This window comes from Protopterus annectens, chromosome 17.part0, assembly GCF_019279795.1.
Source record: "Protopterus annectens isolate FY-2018-M chromosome 17.part0, PAN1.0, whole genome shotgun sequence".
NCBI classification, from domain to species: domain Eukaryota; kingdom Metazoa; phylum Chordata; order Ceratodontiformes; family Protopteridae; genus Protopterus; species Protopterus annectens.
Genome location: NC_056751.1, coordinates 830,882,287 through 830,903,390, shown reverse-complemented (window position 1 = coordinate 830,903,390; position 21,104 = coordinate 830,882,287). Strand labels below are relative to the sequence as shown.

General features: G+C 41.7%; 1 protein-coding gene across 2 annotated transcripts in view; it reads right to left on the bottom strand.

Annotated features, from left to right (window-relative positions):
• Positions 1 to 21,104, bottom strand: part of DENND5A (DENN domain containing 5A) — a 1,739,423-nt gene that overhangs the window by 644,370 nt on the left and 1,073,949 nt on the right. The window contains exon 9 of one of the 2 annotated variants that reach the window (XM_044059112.1): positions 8,061 to 8,150. The exons of the other annotated variant lie outside the window; for it this stretch is intronic. Coding sequence (XP_043915047.1) covers positions 8,061 to 8,150 — 90 coding nt within the window. The remainder of the gene's footprint in view (positions 1 to 8,060; positions 8,151 to 21,104) is intronic. 2 annotated transcript variants of the gene reach the window in all.

The following is a 21,104-nucleotide window of genomic DNA, read 5'->3' as shown; positions in this document are numbered from 1 at the left end:
TTTTAGTCCAGTACCTACCTCACGTGTAAGGATCCTAAGTTGCTCCTTAAACTAAAAACTACTTCTTTAGCTGTAGACCAACTACCATCACACTACCTAAAATGGCTGCAGAGGTCATAGCCTTCCCTATGTCCACACTAATTAATAGGTCCATAGCAGAAAGATACATGTCATCACTGTGAAAAAACTACATCATACCACTGCACAAAGGTAGCACATCCACAGAGTTCAATAACTACAGACCAATAGTGATTCTCTTCCTCCTCTTGAAAATATTAGAGAAATACATCCATATGCAGCTGATGCAATACTTCACCTCAAATAACCTGCTCTCAGAAACACAAGCCCCAGCACAGCTGCACTACTTTTCAACTACATTTTACCAAGATAATAAACCAACACAGAAATAATGGTCTGCTTGTGTCCACAAGTTCTTAGACTTATCAAAGGCAATTGATACTGTCTCGCACAAGCAACTGTTCGTTCGACTCTACTCAACAGGACTTTTATAATACTCCTTGTTGTAGTTCCTTAGTTACCTATCTGGAAGGCAACAATCCATTAAATGGCAACAAACCTACTCATCCTTTCAACCAGTTACTACAGGTGTCCCTCAGTGCTCTATCCTGAGTCCTCTAATATTTAATATATGTATTAATGACCTCCACTCACCATGCTAGTTTAGTTCAGTATGCAGATGACTCAACATTAATATGTGTGGTCTCAACAATAAATAAGACCCAAGACATTACCCAAAACTCTTTCTCCTCAGTAGAAACCTGGCTCAAATAATCAAACCTACTCAACCCCAAGAAAACTAAGCTAATGCTTTTCACCTCAAAATGTTGCCAAAATCAAAAACAATCTTTTACCATAAAGTCAGCATATAATACTGCCATTGAAAATGTAACTCACAGTAAACTTCTACCTGTTTAAATAGACAGTCTCAAATACCACCATATACTGCATACCATTAAATGTACACACCAGAAACTAGGGTCCCTTTATAGGATCAATTAATTCCTTACAGACACTGCAGGAAAAACTCTAGCCACCGCCGTCTTACTGCTGACTCTCTTATCCTAACAAACATAAACAATACTCAAAGAAAGAAACTTGTCTCTTGCTACAATACAATAACATAAACATAACATAAACAATACTCAAAGAAAGAAACTTGTCTCCTGCTACAATAAAATAACTAACTTTGCCATACATATGTTTTCCCATTGTTCCTTTGTATGTTGCTTTTTCACTTTCTCTTTCCAGTCTTTTCTAACCTCCTCTGATCGATTCTTAAGAGTTATCATACAGTATTTTATATGCCCTAATTATCTTAATAGCAGCTTCTGTTGTAGACTCAACTAAAAAACACTAACACTGCTTGTCTTTCACTTAGCACTCCCCACCCCTTTTTCTTTGCTTACATTCTGACACTAGGGAATGCAGTCTCTAACTTACAGTCCAAACTTCTGCTTGGCCTTATCCCGCTCTGTTACCTTTCTCCTCTATAGTTATTTGTTTCCAATACTTTGGTTTCTTTGCTAATTTTCTCCAGCAAATTCCAGCCCGCTCTTGCCCAAGTTTTATATCCCTACATCCTGCTTTTCTTCTTGAGAATCAAACTATAGATGTTGTTGGGAACAGTAATCAGACATCAAAAAAACAGATTTCAAGTGAAGGGAACTGACTCTGGCATTTCTGGCATCATTCTGTACTAAAATACAACTTCCAAGACAATTAATTTATTATACAACTTCCAAAACACTTTCTTTCATTTGCTTCCCAGGAAATTCCCAGGAAAGACTGACTGTACCATGAGAGGCCCCTTTCCAGCACACACTCGAGGATAAAAGCTCCAACATATTCTCAGTAATGTACTGTACAAGATTAAAGCAGTAATACGCACATTATGCATAATAAATGCGATAAAAATGAGCAGCTTAAGTGTAAAAAATGCTGTTACTGGGATAATTACATACGACATATAAATCACTTACAATATGCACAAAAATAAATATAAGAAACATTAGTTCAAAGGAAATATTTTCATTAGGTATCTGGTACTACAGACAGCATACAGACCACTGATGAGAAATACAGAGAAGGATTAGGTTACTGGCATGCAGGCATAATGGAGACAGCAGGAGATGATTAAGGTAACTAGCATTATTAGTGGTAAAGATATTAATACATGTTGATGACAGTAAGGACTATCTAGCCAGGAGGTGAAAAGCAGAAGCAGTGCAGGAGAATTGCTTCTGCAATGTGCCAGTGCCAGCTGATTATAATCTGTCGCTATGGGAACATTTGTCAGAAACCAACAAAGGGAAATGGGTAGTTCTAGCAACAGCCAACTATGCGATAATGGATAATAAGCCAAACAACTGATTACTTAAATGTGGTCTACAGTTGGGATGCAGTGCTTATAATGAGGAATCTGAATGCTCATATTGAGGCAAACGGAATAGGGTAGGAGGACTGGCTGGGACCACATGGGTGGAGCAACAGGAATAAAGACAGTAAGGACATTCTAGACTTCTATTTGGCAAATGGCTTGATAGTTGCCAGTGCATGGTTCATCAAGTGAAACAGTCACAATATCATAAACAAGAGTTGGCCAACATACAACTCAGCTACACTTCCTCCTAGCAAGGAAAGGGCAACGAGATAGAATCATGTTGCAACATCATCCCCAGTGAAACAACTGCATAAACCACTGGTGACCTTCATCAGCTTTAACCAGTGGTCAGAGAACGATCTAAGGTCAACAGATACAAGGAGACCTGGAAGCTGACTGCAGCAAAAGCACAAAAGTTCAAGGAGATACTCTAGGCTCTATCATCTCATGAAAAAAAGTGGAAATAGGTAGAGTCGATGAATGGCAGCATGTAAAAACTGCATGTGTGACAACTATCAAGCAGATATGCAGTTAGGCCAAGTTTGGAAATAAGGTGCACAAGGAAAGTAGGTGGAAAATGTAGTAGTCCAGGAAGTTACTGAAAGAGAGTCGCTGTGTAGGGAAAAATGGGATAAAAAGATGGACCAGGCTAAGAAGGAATACTGGCTGGCTAACTAAGAGTCTAAGAAAACAGTTGCAGTAGCAAAGAACAAGGTATCCGAGTCATTCTATCAGTTTCTGGAAGTGATTCAGCAGGTGGCAGAAAAACTCTGAGGTTGCAAGGCAAAGACAAAAAGATAAAGAAGGTAATTAGCAGACACCGTTCGCAAGGGATACCTGCAGCAATCTGCTCACCAGTTCACAGGACATCAAAAGTAGATGGAAGGAGTATGTCTAGCAAGCTTCTGAATGAAGAAAACCTAACATAAGCTGTACTGCTCCATAAAAAGCCTACAATGAAAGTGGAGCAAGAAGCAAGAACAGTACTAAAGAAAATGAAGTACAGAATGCAGTAGGCTCAGATGAAAGCACGACAGATATGATCAAGATATTGGGTAAGTTAGGGGAGAAATAGCTCTGGAGGGTATCCTAATGGTATGGAAAAAAAGGTGTACCCCAAATGAATGGAGAATAAGCCTTCTAGTGCCAGTATACAAGAACAAAGGAGACATTCAAAACTATGGGCAGTACAGAGAAATAAAACTCCTGGCATTCTGAATGAAAGTACTAGATACACTGACTGGTACATGAATATGCAGATCACTACAAAGTAAGATGGGAGATGAGCAGTTCAGATTCAGATCAGGATGCACACAACCAACCTGGATATTTGTAGTGATATATCTAGAACAGAAGAAACCAGAAATGAGGAAAGAATCCAACTAAGCATTCTTAGACTTGGAGAAAACATTCTGTTATGAAAAAAATGACTTCATGATATGTAGACTTGTTCAAGGACCCATCCAATAATAGCCCACTGCACAGAGTTACATGCTGGAAAGCTCATTAATGAAATTTAGATAGTACGCAAAGTTAGTCTATACTCTGGAGAAACCATGGAAATTAGCTTTAATGACAGCCTTAGAGACCTACTTGGTCCTGTTCAACTGTCTTCTGCAGTACTCTGATCACAAGACTGTGCTAAAATACAAGGTTAAAACAGCACATTCCAGTGCTAAGGAAGGTGACAAAAATACAAACTCACACAAATATCAGAAACATACTGACGTCTGCATTATGCACTTCCAATAGAATCCTGTGAAAGTGACTTGGTCTCAGGATGTCAGGAAGATTATATTTCTCTGACTCAACCATGGCAGTGTGTTCATAGGACCTCCCAATGTATTCCAAACATAAATGAGAAAATGGTAACAATCATACTGCGTAAATCTGTACAGGAAGAAAAACATGAGCAGCAGAGACAGACATTAATGGAGGTAACTGCCAGTGTAGGTCCATTTTTTCCACATTTACAGGTTCATAGGTTGGTACTAGGCTATTGGCCCTAGGGTCTATACAAGCCTAGTCAAAAAAGGTACCCTGGCTTTTGCCACCCAAGAAAATTATTTTCCTGTGCCCCTGTCAAGCAGAACCACAGAAGTGATCCCCGGGGTGAATTTCCTATTTCCCATCCAATCATCAAGATTTTTCTTGAAGAGTGCTAATGAGGAGCTCTGTTTAACATAGATAGGTAGTCTGTTCCAGAGTATGGGAAGTCCTGGGACAGGAATCTATCCCTCCAGCATGTTCTGTTTATAGTGGTGACAAGGTTTAGGTCCCTAGAGCGTGCAGCTCGGAGGGACTGGGATTTCTTTAAGTGGAGCATGTCCAACAGCTCTGGGTTTGACGTAGCTTTGTATGTTAGGCAGAGATCGCCTCTGAGTAGGCGATATGCGACGGAGTAAAGCTGGAGTTTTTTGAGTCGGTTTGCGTAAGGCATCTGTTTGAGGCCAGTAATCCTCTTTGTGAGATATTTTTGTGGCCTTTCCAGTTGTTGTAGATATCTTGTGAGGTACATACCAAAAGGGGAGTTGTACTCTATAATGGGTCTAATGAGTGATGAGTAGAGGGGAACAATGATCTCTTTTTTGCTGGATGAGAAACCTTTTTTGATGAGGTGTGCCACGTAGAAGGATTTCCTGACCACTGTGGCGATGTGATTATCAAAGGAGAGACTACTGTCCACCTGTGTCCCAAGGTCTCATCACACTATCAGTGTTAAGTAGACTACCGCCTATGTGGTAGTTCATGGGTACAGAGTTTTTACCAAAGGGGATGACAATGCACTTTTTGGCATTGAGCTTGAGACCATGGCTTTGACACCAGGCATCTGTCTCAGTGAGGCCCTTTTGTAGGATGTCCACATCAACAGGAGTTTCGATTATGGCTCCTAGTTTTCAGTCATCTGCGAATTTAGTTAGCCAAAGACCTTCTGTGTTAGCCTGTACCTCAGAGAAGTAGATAGCAAACACTGTGGTACTCCACTTGTCACTGGTCTGAAGTCTGATTTGGAGTCTGCTACTTTCACAGTGTGGATTCTGTCAGTAAGCCAGTTGGCAACCCATCTTGTGACATAGGGATTTATACCTAGTTTAGTGAGTTTATCTAAAATTCCAGGGTGGGGGATGGTGTCAAACGCCTTGGCAAGATCTAGATAGGCTGTGTGAACCACCTTACCCTCATCTATGGCTTTGGTGACTACTTCAAAGAAGTCTATCAGGCTTAGGAGACATGATCTGCCTTTTACAAACCCGAGCTGTGTGGAGTCCAGAGTTTGGAGATCTCCAATGTCTTTATTTATGAGTTCCATGATGATACGTTCCATGGTCTTGTAGACCAGGCTCGTCAGGCTAATGGGGTGGTAGTTCCCGGGGTCTTTTGTGCCCCCCCCTTTGCGGAGTGGGATAACCATCGCAGTGCGCCATTCAATGGGCACAAAGCCTGAGGTGAGGCTATGATTGAACATGGTACTTAGGTGGGGTGCCAGTTCATTCTGTAGTTCGTGTAGAAGGCGGCCTGGGATGTTGTCAGGTCCCATGGATGCTGTGTTCTTGGCTTTGGAGAGTGAGGTTTTTACCTGTGCAGCCGTGATTACAGGAACTTTGCATTCTTCTGGTATAAAGATGGGCCCTTTAGGGGGTGAGAGGGGGGTAAAGTTAGCACTGAACCTATCTGCTAGGATGTTGGCAATATCAGTTGGTTCTGTATATTTAGTGTCATTGTGCTGTAACTCAGAGCAGATCTGAGTGTTGCCATTGAGATTCTTGACATAGCTATAGAATGCTTTGTGGTTGTCTTTAGAATCAGTGGCGACTTTGTTTTCATAACTAGCTTTGGAGTATTTTATGAGGGATCTCAGCTTCTTACTGAGGCTGACCAGGGAGTTCCTCCAATCGTGGGATTTTACTCTTTTTTGCAACAGTTTCTTTCTTCTGTTGTAGAGTTTGTTTATGGCAGAAGACCACCAGACTGGCTTCCTTTTTTTGGAGGATAGCATCTTGGTTCTGTTAGGGATAGCATGGTCCATGCACTTGTGTAAGTGCTTATAACGTGCAACAATGTTTTAAAGCTAATGCTCTAAAAAATGCAGCATTATGTGTATACAGTGACACTTCTGCATGTCTCATATAGCTGACTTCACACCAAGGTATGGACTTCAGGTAGACAGGTAACTAGAATTTACCCTCATGTGCTGATGCTAGTGTATGCCTCTACTGACAGTCTGCACACGTTTCACTGGGATCCCTACTGAAACGCTGGCACTGATAAAGCAGAGTGTTGATAAATCAAAATAAAAAAGGCAGACCAAAATGCAGGAGAAGATTATCAAATTTCATTCTTCGTCTTTAAACTTGTTTTACTTAGTATGACTCCATTTTTCAGCCATTCAGTTTCCATATTACGAGATTCTCTAAATGGGTCCTGACATTTCAAATAGTTACAGTTTCACTTAGGTTTTGAAGTTTCATCGTCCTAAAAACAAAGGTCCAGCCTTAAGAAATAGCTGCCCTTAAACCACTTACATTGAGCAAGATAATCTGTTTATCATGCCTTTCTGCAAACTTCATTTTGATTACACAAAAGAAAAAAAAATCAACATCTCCATGTCAACCTCCCAGTTACTAATGCATTAATAAAGCACTTTAAAAATGTAACTTTCAATTTGACTTAAAGCCTTTAAAAGTAAAATGTACTGCCCCAAACACAATGAAACAAAGTACAATTTTAGAAATAGATAAGTGCCTATTTCTCTAGATATCAGGCATAATACTCGGTTAGAAATGAGTACATGACCCAGGTAATCTGCATATTAAAATTATTTATTTCTGGAGCATTTCTCCCCGGGCCTCCGCTGAAAACAGGATCTGTGGAATATAGTCGGACTTTCCCGGTCAACAATGTTAAATAAAAATAAAATTTAAAGTATGTACTTCGAAAGACTACCACAGAAATATCTAATTTTCACTGTGAGCTTCTTCTGCTGTATGTACCACAGTTTATTTCACTGAAAAAATATAACAGTGTTCCTTCCATGTTAAATGAACACTTTATTCATGTGCAAATCGTCCTCCACAGTTAATCCTGAAATATCACAGGCCTAAAAGTATTTTCAGATACTATAAATAAACATACTACACAACTGTTAAATTGCTCTTTTTTAAGCAGCCCTGGTAAAAAGACATAGCTATTACAGATCATACCTCTTAACTTTTACCTCCACAATTATAGACAAAACAAAATATAATTTGGGAAAAAGCTCCAAATTAGGGATTCCTGGAACATTTTAAGTTTAGTAATACAAGCATAACATAAGAAAAGCAATAAATGAAAGAGCTTGGGACATCAACTTATGGAAGACTCCCTCTTCAGTAAACTATCTACTTAGCAGTTCCATATCACCTACGAAAACAGGCACTCGAACTTTATGAGGTATTACTTAGTTAAAAAAAAGAGGAAAAAATATATCATGTTAGTAACCCACATGCATAATGTACAAAATGGACACTTCCCTGTAACACGAATCCCAGGTAAATAGCTAGCTATACATGTAATTGGACTCAAGCCTATTAAGTGACACATAAATTCCACAAAAGCCTCAGCAAAACAGAGAGAACCACCACCACCACCACCACCAACAGTGAATTAAAAATATATTTACTGAGATGATCTTTATAGTTATCACGTCCAATGGCATGAGGTACTGGGGCTAACAAATCAAAATGTTCAAACCTCTTTTTAATCAGTGTACCTAAAATATCAAAATAAAAATAAATCAAGTTATTAATGCTTAAGTCTGCTGAACATTTTCTAGCCGTTTTTTACTTAGGATACATATGAAAATAACAACACTATTAAAGGAAAACAATCTAGTCATTAAACTTTACTGTAGCTATTAGAGTATCAGGTGCTGCACTCATTAGTTGGCAGTATTCATTTTCATTATTGCTAACAGCTTGTAAAGCTTCATCACTGCAATCCTTGAAAATCAGAAATTATCATTCATCACGTACACAGCTGACACTTATACAAAATAGAGATAGCTTCAACTGAACACTCAATATGAATAAAAAGTGGAACAAATTAGCATAACATTATTTACTATATCATACTGTGTTACACAAATATACAAACCAGATATATAGTATTATTTGCATTTTTTTTTTTACAAATGCTTCTTGGTTGAAACCTCTCTTCTGTACCGATCTATCCATAAGTCAAAACACTGCTCTAAGTGAACATCAGGGGCCCGATTCCAAAAGACCTGCTCTCAGTGCAAGTGACCATGAACACAGGCAGCAGGTCTTTTGGAATCTGGACCCCAGTGTAAGCCTTTTTATAGACAGTTTTTACACTGAAATAAGTCACTTACACTGAGAACGCAATTCTTTTGGAATCTGCCCAAGAACTGGTGTGTTCACACAGAAGCTTTGTATTCCAATACAATTCAGGTATCCAGTGTTTGAGTAAATGGCCCACATATAAAGGAGAAGCCATGAGGGTAAGATCAAGTTTACATGGGGGACAGGAAATTCGTTGTCACCAATGCAGGACTGAATCCACGTAGAGATTACAGGAAATATTTGTCATATAGGTAAGGAAAAAGGTGAGTTGTTTCCGGATAAGTCCAAACACTAGAAAATTAAAGCTGGTACTCTGCAGACAGTGGACAAATTAAATGGAAGTTGCAAACTGGAAGTTAGAATGAGCAACATGAAATCTCAAAATATTTTCTGCAGGCAGGTCTTACAGGAAAGTGTAGAAAAGCACCTTCCACAATGACAGGGGGAAAAAAGATTATTTTGTATGAATTGTAATACTGTGTTCACTATAACCATTTTAAATTTCTAATTTAGGACACCCTTGTTCAGATATGACAAATCCAGTGCTGGTCTCCCAAGTTTTCCCCCTCTGATATCAGAAAAAAGTCTGAAATTATAGCCTGATCCATTTTGATGTTTTTGGGACTTATTGTCTTCCTTCTTTATATATATATATATATATATATATATATATATATATATATATATATATATATATATATATATATATATATACATATATATATATATATATATATATATATATATATATATATATATATATATATATATATATATATATATATATATATATATATATAAACACACACACACACACACACACACACACACACACACACAGACACACACACACATATATATATATATATATATATATATATACATATATATATATATATATACACGCACACACACACACACACACACACACACACACACACACACACATATATATATATATATATATATATATATATATATATGCATGTGTGTGTGCGTGTGTGTCCATATATATATATATATATATATATATATATAGGGTCTATGACAACCGATCGAAAAGTAATTTCCGCGAACGGTATACAGATCGAAAATGCCATTAACTGAAATTGCTTCTCTGGGGGGCAGCCCCCCCCACACCCCCCCTCTGCTAAATATAAATTCCAACTCCGAGATCGCACTACAGTGAGGAAAGGTTACATTTTACAATCTTCAATGTACCACGATCTCACAACACCACTTTTGAATAATGGCATTTTCGATCTATATGCCGTTCGCAGAAATTACTTTTCGATGGGGGTCAAAGGCCCATACATATATATATATATATATATATATATATATATATATATATATATATATATATATATATAAAAACACTGCATCAAAATTAATGTGCCTTGAATCCTGAGGTTGTGTGTAATAAAAGTTTCATGACCACAAATCAGTCACCTTCGAACTGACACAAACACCAGAACTCACAAAGGGTGAAATCAGACTAAACAACTTCACCAAGATAAATTATACCCTCCTATGTGAAGGTATAAATGCATTTAAAGCCCCATCCCAAGCTGAAAGTGGTAACTACGCAGAAGCTGACACTAAAGCACTGTACAATCACTTGCTTAAGTGTATAAATTCGGATGTACCAGACAGAATCAAAGCCAGAGCCCCAAGTAAAATCATGCTGCCATGGTGGCTTTCCAGCATCAGCAAACTCTACAATAAATGTAAAAAGTTGTTGTCCAAGAAAACAAAGACAAGGACCCAACAATAGAAAAGCACCCTTATCAGCTTTAACAGGCAAATAAGACAACTTGTCAAATCCTCCCAAGAGCTCCTTTGAGAGAAACCTAGCAAGTGCTGCAAGGATAACCATAAGGCCTTTTACAGCCATGTACGTAACCTAAAGGGTAGGACCCAAGCTTGTGCAATACTGGTTGCCAACAGTATCACACACATTGACTCCATAGAGACAGCAAACCTGCTAGCATATAGGTTTGGTGAAAATTTCACTCCTTTATCCTCTCCTAACTTACAACAAACCCCCTCCCAAACCCCCCCCCCACCTTACATATCTGAAGAGTAGGTCCTCAAAGCCCTGTCCCAGGCAATGAACACGGCCTCTATGGGACCAGATGACATCCAAGGCTGTCTTCTAAACAGGCTAAAAAGTACAGTTTTGTACCTACCATAAATGTAGATGGTCGAGTGCTATTACAGCTGCAGTAAACACATATGGGTTTTCAGCCGTCAGGCGGTCCCTCGGTCGGCCGAATTCCAAAGTCTTGGTCCGGCGTCGGTTGTTGTCACGTACTCTTCTGACGTCAAGAAGGCCAGAGTATATAAGACACAGCCGACGCCATGTTCTTCAGTCTTTCTTGCCCCAGATGTCAGGTGCCCCCCAAAAGGAAGGCAATACATAAATAATCAAATCCACAAATGTAAGCAAATAAAACATAGCAGGATAACCCAGTCAGCAGGTATGAAGAGGTCTTCAGGCCCCATGGCCTTACCAAGTGGGGAAGGAGGGTGGGAAACCTGTACTGCAGCTGTAATAGCACTCGAACATCTACATTTATGGTAGGTACAAAACTGTACTATGTTCATCGTGCATACAGCTGCAGTAATCACATATGGGTAGAGTCCCAAAGCTATGCATAGGGTGGTAGGTACTATAAGGAACTGGGTTGAGTCAGAATGCCCTGCAAGACTGCAGTGGCAAAGCCTGCTCTTGTTCTGGAATATAAGGGCAGATGGTAGTGTTTTGTGAAGGTATGTACAGAACTCCAAGTGGCTGCCTCCAAGATATCTTTAGTAGGCACACCTCTGAGGAAGGCTGTAGAGGTGGCTGTGGCCCTGGTGGAGTGAGGTCTGATACCAGTAGGGACAGGTTTTCCATGATAGGAGTAACAAAAGCGTATGCAGTGACCAATCCACTTGGAAATGGTCTGTTTGGTAACGGGTTTCCCTGGACCCCCCACAGCATAGGACACAAAGAGTTGGTCTGATTTCCTGAAGGACTTGGTTCTGTCCAAATAGTAACGTAGCTGCCTATGGATGTCTAAAGAGTGAAGCAGCCTTTCCCCTTTGTTTTGAGGGTTAGGGTAAAAGGTAGGAAGGTGTATGGCTTGGTTTAAGGCTACCCTAGATACCACTTTAGGCATAAAGGAAGGGTTGGTACGAAGGGAAACCCTGTCCTGATGGAAGATGAGGTAGGGCTGCACCGCCATGAGGGCCTGTAGCTCAGAAACTCTACGAGCTGAAGTGATGGCCAGAAGGAAAGCTGTTTTCCAGGACAAATATTGTAAATCTGTTGAAGCAGCAGGTTCAAAGGGAGGCAATGTCAATTTTTCTATTGGTTGTTTCCTTGGAGGTCTTATGTTCTTAGCCCCTCTGAGGAACTGTCGTAAGAGTGGGTGTGAGAATAAAGGAGGATCCGTGTTGAATTCTGCAGAAATTGCTGAGGCATGTATTTTGATTGAGGAAAATGAAAGTCCAGTGCTCAGTAGTTCAGCTAGGTACTGTAAAACCTGAGGCAAGTTCAATTTTCTAGGGTCCTGTCCTCTTTTCTCATTCCAACAGCAAAACCGCTTCCATTTTGCGGAGTAAGCTTTTCTAGTAGATGGTCTTCTGGCCTCCAAAATGACATCCTGCACCTCCTTGGAGAGTAGAGTTTGATGTGGTGTTAAGGAATTTTCCATGCAGCGAGGTTGAGTGTCTTCAGCTGACTGTGAAGGGTTTTGAAATTGTTCTGCGTCAGCAGTAGAGGTATTAGAGGCAGGGACCACGGAGGAGTATGTGTTAGGCTCCTCAGGAGTGGATACCAGTGTTGTCTCGGCCAGTCTGGAGCAATCAGTATCATCCTCGGCTTGTCTGTTCTTGCTTTCAAAAGTACCTTGGGCAGAAGAGGTAGAGGTGGGAATGCATAAACTGACCAAGTTGTCCAACTGAAGGAAAGGGCGTCCACTTTCCAGGCCTTTGGGTGGAAGGTCCTTGAGCAAAACCTTTTCAATTGATGGTTTCTGTGGGAGGCAAAAAGATCTATATCTGGCCTCCCCCACGTTTGAACTATCTCTGTAAACACCTGTGGATGTAGCTTCCATTCGTGTGGATCTGTCATATTTCTGCTCAGAGTGTCTGCCAGTGTGTTTTCCATCCCTGGCAAGTACTGTGCTTGAAGTTCGATTTGTCTTTCCAGAACCAAGTTCCAAAGAGTCATGGCTAGTCTGCACAAGGGGTATGAGTGAGTTCCTCCTTGTTTGTTTATGTACCACATTACTGTGGTGTTGTCTGTTCTTATGAGCAATTGTCCTGGATGCAGGAAGTCTTTGAATGCTGTGATTGCATTTATTACTGCCAGCATTTCTTTTTGATTGATGTGAAGGTGCTTTTCTTTTTGGGGCCATCTGCCCTGAATGCACCTGTCCTTCATGTGCGCCCCCCAGGCGTAATCGGAGGCGTCTGTGGTTATGACTTGTGTTGCTTGAGGCTTGCAGAATGGGAGGCCTGTGTTTACTTGGCATGCTTGGGCCCACCATAGGAATTCCTTTTGAAGACAGGGAATTATTGGGATAATTGCTTCCAAGCTGTGACTGTGTTGAGACCATAGATTTTTTTAGGTACCATTGAAATTTCCTCATGTGCAGCTTTGCGCATGGGATTAGAAGAATGCAAGATGCCATGAATCCCAGAGCCTGCAGGATTTTCCTTGCAGTAAGCCTGGTACTTTTTGCTAGTATTTTGAAGTACTGAGATAATTGCCCTTGTTTTTCTGGTGTAAGGTATGCCATCTGGGTGTTTGTGTCCAAGTTGGCACCCAGGAAGGTTATTTTCTGAGAAGGTGTTAGCTTTGATTTCTCCTTGTTGATGGTGTATCCCAGAGAAAGCAGTAACCGTGTCACATATGCCAGATGTTTCAGTAGTATATGTTTGCTGTCCGCTTGGATCAGGCAGTCGTCCAGATAAGGGTAAATTTGTATCCCTTGAAGTCTGCAGTAGGCAATCACTGATGCCAGGCACTTGGTGAATACTCTGGGCAGTAGATAAGCTAAAGGGCAATGCAGAGAATTGATAGTGGATTGAACCTGCAAGAAATCTGAGGTATCTTCTGCAGCTTTGTCTGATTGGGACATGCAGGTATGCCTCCTTGAGGTCCAATGTTACCAGCCAAAACTCCTTGCCCAGCATGGGAAGAAGTTGCTGTAATGTGAGCATCTTGAATTTTGTGCAGTAGAAATGTGTTTAGGATTGATAAGTCCAGAATGGGTCTCCAGTCGGTTCCTTTTCTTGGTACCAGGAAAAGTCTTGAATAAAAACCTTGACCTTGTTGGTGCGTAGGTACCTTTTGTATAGCCCTCATGTTTAGGAGCTTTGAAATTTGCAGTTGTGCCTCTACCCTTTGATTTTGTGGTAGGTTTGGCATGCCTCTCATTTTTGGAAGAGTGTGAAATTGAAATTTGTAGCCTCTGTTTATAATGTCCAGTATCCATTTGTCTGTTGTGACAATATGCCAATTGCTTGCAAATAGTGCTAGCTTCCCTCCCAAAGGTGCTGCCAGTTGAGTCTTGCTTGGCATGGAGATGAGGGAGTCATTGAGTTTGCTTCCTGTACTGTTGTGCACTGTCTTCACCACCTCTTGGTGCTGGAGATTGCCATTGTCTGCCTCTATATGACCCTTGTGATTGCCCTCTGCCCCTTCCGCGTCTGTATCTGCCTCTTTGGGGCTTGTCAGTGGCTGGAAAGGACCAGTTTTTTGATGGCCAATTCCTGCTAAATCGTGGTGGCTGGACCTGTAAGAAAGCTTTGACAGTTTGCATAGATTTTGCTTTCTCTTCCATTTTTCGTAATATATCCTCAGCATTTGTTCCAAAAAGAACATCCTTTTGTAAAGGTGCATCAAGAAGTTTTGCTTTCACATGATCAGGCAGATTTTGTTCCCTAAGCCATGCATGTCTGCGAATGACTGATCCTGTAGCGGCCGCTCTGCTGGAGGCCTCTAGGGCATCATAACCACATTGTAAAGTGTGTTTACCCACTTGTTCTGCACTATGCATCATATCCTGTAACTCTTTTAAATCTGGTTGTTCAGGTTGAGACATTTTGTTTTTTAATTGTGATAACAGGAATTGTTGATATTTAATCATATGAAACTGGCAGTTTAAGGCCCTCATGGCTAGGGTGGCCGAGGTATAAACCTTCTTACCCCACCTTTCTAAAGATCTAGATTCCCTTTCAGCAGGAAGTGGATTCTTAGCCGTGGAGGCCTTAATTCCCTTAGGGCCTTGAGAAATTGTTTCAGGGTCTGCATTATGGGCTTTGTAGAGGAATTGATGAGAACTAGGTACTCTATAATATCTATCAGGCTTAACTGGTGCAGGAGGCCGTGAATCAGGATTAAAGCAAGCCTCCGAGTAGACATCATCCAGTACCTCCAAAACAGGGGGAATAGCCAAAGGTCTATGCTGAGGTAACCAAAGAAATTCCCTAAGCCTTTTCTTGGAGTCTGAAAAGTCTTGGCCTTCCCAGTGGAAGTGTTCCCTCAAGGTGTGCAAGGTTTCCCCAAAAGAAAAATCCTCAGGGGGAGATACAGAAGGAATAGACTGCTCTGCATCCGAATCCTCAAAAGGGGAATAAGAGTGTTCCTCAGCATCAGAATGCTCTGATAAAATGGATCCCTGGTCAGAAGAGGGAGATTCCTCCTCCACTCTGGGTCTCTTGTCCGGAGGGGCCTGAGAACCTCTGATAAGAGTGATAAGATCCTCAGCCATTTTAAGCATGTGCTTCTTAGGCATGGGTCCAGGAGATGGGCCTTGTGCAGCAGGCCTAGTGTGATGCCTGACTGCTTTGGATTTAGTGAAGGCCTTAATAGAGAAAGAGGAAGAAGGCCTAAATACACCATGGGTGGATGTAGATCTGTCCACATTAGTAGGTTCGACATAAGCAGGGGCTTCGGTTGTAGTCTGGGAAAGGGCCGAAGAACCAGCGGTCTCGGGTACAGAAGACACCGCCGAAGGTGTGTCGTCGGTAGTCAGGGACTGCAAAGGCGTCTCACTGAGAACCGGACCACGTGGAGCCTGTTTCGGCGTGGTGTCGGTGGAGACCGCGGGCCTCGCCTGGCGGTCCTTTTCCTTGCGTTTTTTGGATAAAACGGTAGTCGGAGTGTCCGACGACATTTTATAATCAAAAGCTTTACCAAAAAGTGTTGGGCGAACTCCGCCCGGCGCTTGATAGTGCGTTTATTGAAGGTAGCGCAAAAGCGACAGCCCGAGACGTCGTGGTCTGGGCCCAAACAAGGTATGCAAAGGGAATGGAAATCCTTATGCGGTATTTGCTTCCCACAAGAAATACAATTATTAACTTTTTCTGACGTCGGTCTGAGGCAAGAAAAGATTCCCCAACGGGGTACTTAGCTTTAAGAAGACTTCGGTTCCAAATATTTTTCGTAATTCAGGAGCTGGCCGACCGGCACTTGCGAACTGCTTCTGCTTTGGGCACCGCGCGGCAAAAAAGACTGAAGAACATGGCGTCGGCCGTGTCTTATATACTCTGGCCTTCCTGACGTCAGAAGAGTACGCGACAACAACCGACGCCGGACCAAGACTTTGGAATTCGGCCGACCGAGGGACCGCCTGACGGCTGAAAACCCATATGTGATTACTGCAGCTGTATGCACGATGAACATCATGAACTAGCATCACCACTAAGTACCCTTTTCAATCATAGCCTAACCACAGGGTTTGCTCCTGCAGAATGGAGAACAGCTACAGTTATTCCCTTTCACAAAGGCGGCCTAGCAACAGACCCGGGGAATTACAGACCCATAAGCCTGACCAGCCTCATCTGTAAGGCCATGGAACATATCATTATGGACCTCATAAATAAAGACAAAGGTGACCTCCAAATCCTAGACCCTACCCAATTTGGCTTCATGAAGAGCAGATCCTGCCTGTTAAATCTGGTGGATTTCTTTGAAAGTGTGACCAAGGCCATGGATGAGGGCAAATCTGTGGACACAGCATACCTCAACTCAGCAAATTCTTTCGACACAATCCCACATTCAGGTATTACTGATAAACTTAGCAAACTGAATGTAAACCCCTACGTTATAAGATGGGATGCCAACTGGCTCACAAACCAGACACACACTATCAAAGTGGGTGACTCTGCATCAACCAGCAGACTTGTTACCAGCGAAGTGCCACATGGGTCATTGCTGGGCGCCCTACTGTTTGGTATGTACATCTCAGAAGTTCAGGTCAAAACTAAAGGGTTGTGGCTGACCAAGTTTGCAAACGACTGCAAACTAGGTGCAATCATTGAATCCCCAAATGAAGTTAGTACACTCCAGGATATTCTCACACAGACCAATGACTGGTGTATTAGTCACAGTCTCAAACTGAATGCAAAGAAATGCATCATCACTGCCTTCAGCACAAATAATGTGCCTTCACACTATCAAATCAATAACAATACCAGAAGTACCCATGAAGTGGTAAGGGACCTAGGATCACAGGATGACCATGACCATAACTTCAACCACCATGTGTCTACCTTTGTAAGGAAATATTTCCATGTAGTTCACTTGATTAGTAAAGGCAACACCTCGACTGCAAAAGAAGTTATAACCCCTCCTATACTTGGCACTTATCTGGTCCATAATTGAGTATAACGCCCCATTTGGTGTGTACCACACTAAGCATCTACAGCAATTCAGAGGTTTCTACCAAAGAAGATCAAAGACCTCCAGCATGTGACTTACACGGACCAACTAAAATCCCTGTCACTATACTCTGTATCATATAGACTGCTTAGGGGAGACGTATGTCTGGCCTACAGAGCAACTCAAGACCCAAACCTAATGAACTTACTGCATATCCGTAAATCAAATGGGTCTAGGGTTACCCATTCCAGGGACTTAAATATGAGCTGCAGCTTAAATAGGACATGCTGGAGGAACAGATTTATCTCCCAGAGACTGCCATGTCTTTGGAACAGCCTACCTATTCATGTGAGACAGAGCACCTCTATGACACTGTTCAGAGGAACCTGGATAAGTGGATGAAGCACCATACATTCTTACCACAGATAGCGCCCACAACCCTCCTGGACATGGGCAGTTATCACTAAATGCAATCTTAGGTACTGACTAGTACCTCTAAGGTATTACATTGGGTTGAAACGGCTACGCTTAAAATGACCGCCAGGTCGATAGCATAGTAATCTCCTATGATCCTATGAGGTGTCTAATGAAACTATATGAAATAGCCTTCTGATAAGGTGTGTAAAACCCTCTTGTCTGAAGTAATTATTTTTTTTGCTGCTATATGATTTTGAAGATTGCCTTCAAAGATACAGACAAAGGGGTTGGGATTAGATTCAAGTAGTGGTCACTGGAGTCTTCTTTGCTGAAATTTACACAAATATTGGCTGTGGAAATAAACTGCCCATCACTATATTGTTCTCTAAAAACAAGCTTGCTTCCTACAGAAAGTCTTTTGCTAATACTGAAGTTCCTTGAAAACTGGAGAGGGGAGGTGTACAACAAATGGCTGACTGCAAATCTACCCTTTCTTTTAATTTCTAAATGCCCTCAGTTACTTGTTGATTTCCCAAGTGACTCAACAACATAACTTTTTTGAGTATTTAATTACTATGGCTCTGATGTTGTCAAGAATAAGCATTTTCTCAATACTGCACCTGACGTGCAACTACTGTATCACAGGCACACCTGAAAATATGGATACACCAGATTCATCAAAGGCCAAATTTAAACTTTTCAAACCGGTCTCTTGTCTCTTCCCTCTGGCAAATTTCATATGCACTCTTGCATTTGGTTCAAGACACAACTTTAATAAATGCCCTGAAGTGCTGACATACTTAATTCTAGGTCTGAGTTATTATCAGACATCTAAGTAAGGAAATAATTTTTTTCCTGAGTTATGCAAACATTAGAAACCTGACTGTGTGGCAAATGTTTCACTTTTTACAGTAACTTTTAATAAACACTGAATCTGCCGAAAGGGAAAAATGAAAACTGTACTTCTCTGAGGAGAAAAAAGTACAGTTGTGTACCTACCATAAATGTAGATGTTTGAGTGTATTCACTGTTGCAGTCATTACTCTTGGGTTATCCTGCTGGCAGGCTACCCGCAGTCAGCCTCAATTCCAAAGTCCTGGTCCTGCGTCGGTTGCTGACGCCTCTTCCCAGACATCAGTGCGCCAGGGGTATAAAAGATGCAGCTGACGCCATTTTCTTCAGTTATTCTTGCCCCAGATGTCAGGTGCCCCCAAAAGGGTAGGCTAAATATATTATGCCAATAAACATATATGCAGTAAAGAAACATTTCCTTCATCTACAAGCAAATACACCACATAGGTTGTATAGAATAGAGAAGTACAGATAAACCCCAACAAAAGGAAGGGGTACGGTGGGAGGGTAACCTGGACTGCAACAGTGAATACACTCGAGCATCTACATTTATGGTAGGTACACAACTGTACTATGTTCATCGTGTTTCACTGTTGCAGTCATTACTCTTGGGTTGAATCCCAAAGCTGAGGATGGTTGGCTGGGCTAAACAGGATTAGGAGAGGCTATGAGGCCCTGCAGAACTGCAGTGGCAAAGCCTGCTCTGGATTTAGAGTAAACAGGTAAGTGGTAGTGCTTTGTAAAAGTGTGCACTGAACTCCAAGTTGCAGCCTCTAAGATGTCATTGGTTGGTACTCCTCTGAGGAAGGCTGCTGAAGTGGCTGCTGCTCTGGTAGAAAGAGGCCTAATGCCCTTAGACACTGATTTGCCATGCTGAGAATAGCAGAAACGGATGCAATGGCCTACCATTTAGAAATAGTCTGTTTTGAGATAGCCTTTCCTTGTGATCCTGCAGCATATGACACAAAGTTGCTCAGTCTTTCTGAAAGCTTTAGTTCTGTCCAAGTAGAAGCGTAGCTGCCTGTGTATGTCCAAAGAATGCAGAATTTTCTCACCTTTCTTCTGTGGGTTTGGGTAAAAGGTAGGCAAGTGAATGGTTTGGTTGAGGGCCACACTGGACACCACCTTAGGCATAAATGTTGGGTTTGTCCTCAGGGAAACCCTGTCTGGATGAAAAATGATAAAAGGTTCCACAGCCATGAGTGCTTGTAACTCCGAGACTCGTCTTGCAGAGGTTATTGCTAGGAGCAGAGCTGTTTTCCAGGATAAGAATTTTATATCAGCTGTTGAGGCTGGCTCAAAAGAAGGCAGTGTGAGTTTTTCCAAGACATAATTGAGATCACATGCCGGAATTGGTGCTCTCCTTGGAAGACTGATATTTTTGGCCCCTCTGAGGTACTGCCTTATTAAAGGATAAGAAAAGATAGGTGGTTCCGTATTGTAATGGGCTGAAATGGCAGAGGCATGAATTTCAATTGATGAAAAGGAAAGGCCTTTGTCCAGCATCTCAGTTAGGTATTGTAAAATCTGAGGGATATTTGGTACATACGTGTCAATGCCCTGTTCCTGGTTCCAAGCGCAGAATCTCTTCCACTTTTCTGCATAAGATTTTCTGGTACTGGGCCTCCTGGCCTCCAAAATAACATCCATAACAGCTTTTGAAAGAGGAGTGTTCTGAATGGCTACATTATCTGCCATGCTGCCATTTAAGGTCCTGAGTTGGCTGTGCAGGATCTGATTGTTCTGTTTGGTCAGCAAGTGAGAAGTTTGAGGCAATATCCATGGTGGACCTTGAGACAAGCTCTTTAGGATTGGGTACCAGTGCTGGCATGGCCAGTCTGGTGCAATCAGTATCATTTTTGGCTTCTCTTGTCTGACCTTTAGGAGTACTCTGGAAAGGAGAGGCAGTGGAGGAAAGGCATATACTGTTAGATTTTTCCAGCTGAAGGATAGGGCGTCCACTCTCCATGCTTGTTTGTGATAAATCCTTGTGCAAAATCTCTGTAATTGGCAGTTGTGAGGGGAGGCAAATAGATCTATGTCTGGGCATCCCCATTTCCTTGTTATCATGCTGAAGACTTGTGGATCCAGTTTCCACTCGTGGGGATCCATGAGGTTTCTGCTTAGTTCGTCTGCCAGAGTATTTGTTTTTCCTGGCAGGAATTATGCTTGCAGGTGAACTTGATAAATCAATGCTGTGTCCCATAAGGTCATTGCTTGTCTGCAGAGGGGGTAGGAATGTGTACCTCCCTGCTTGTTTATGTACCACTGACCGTAGTATTGTCTGTCTTTATCAGTAGCTGTCCCGGATGAAGTAGATCCTTGAAAGCTGTCAGGGCATTCTGAACAGCTAGCATCTCTTTTTGATTGATGTGAAGATGCATCTGGCTTGCAGGCCATGTGCCCTGAATACATTTTCCTGCCATATGGG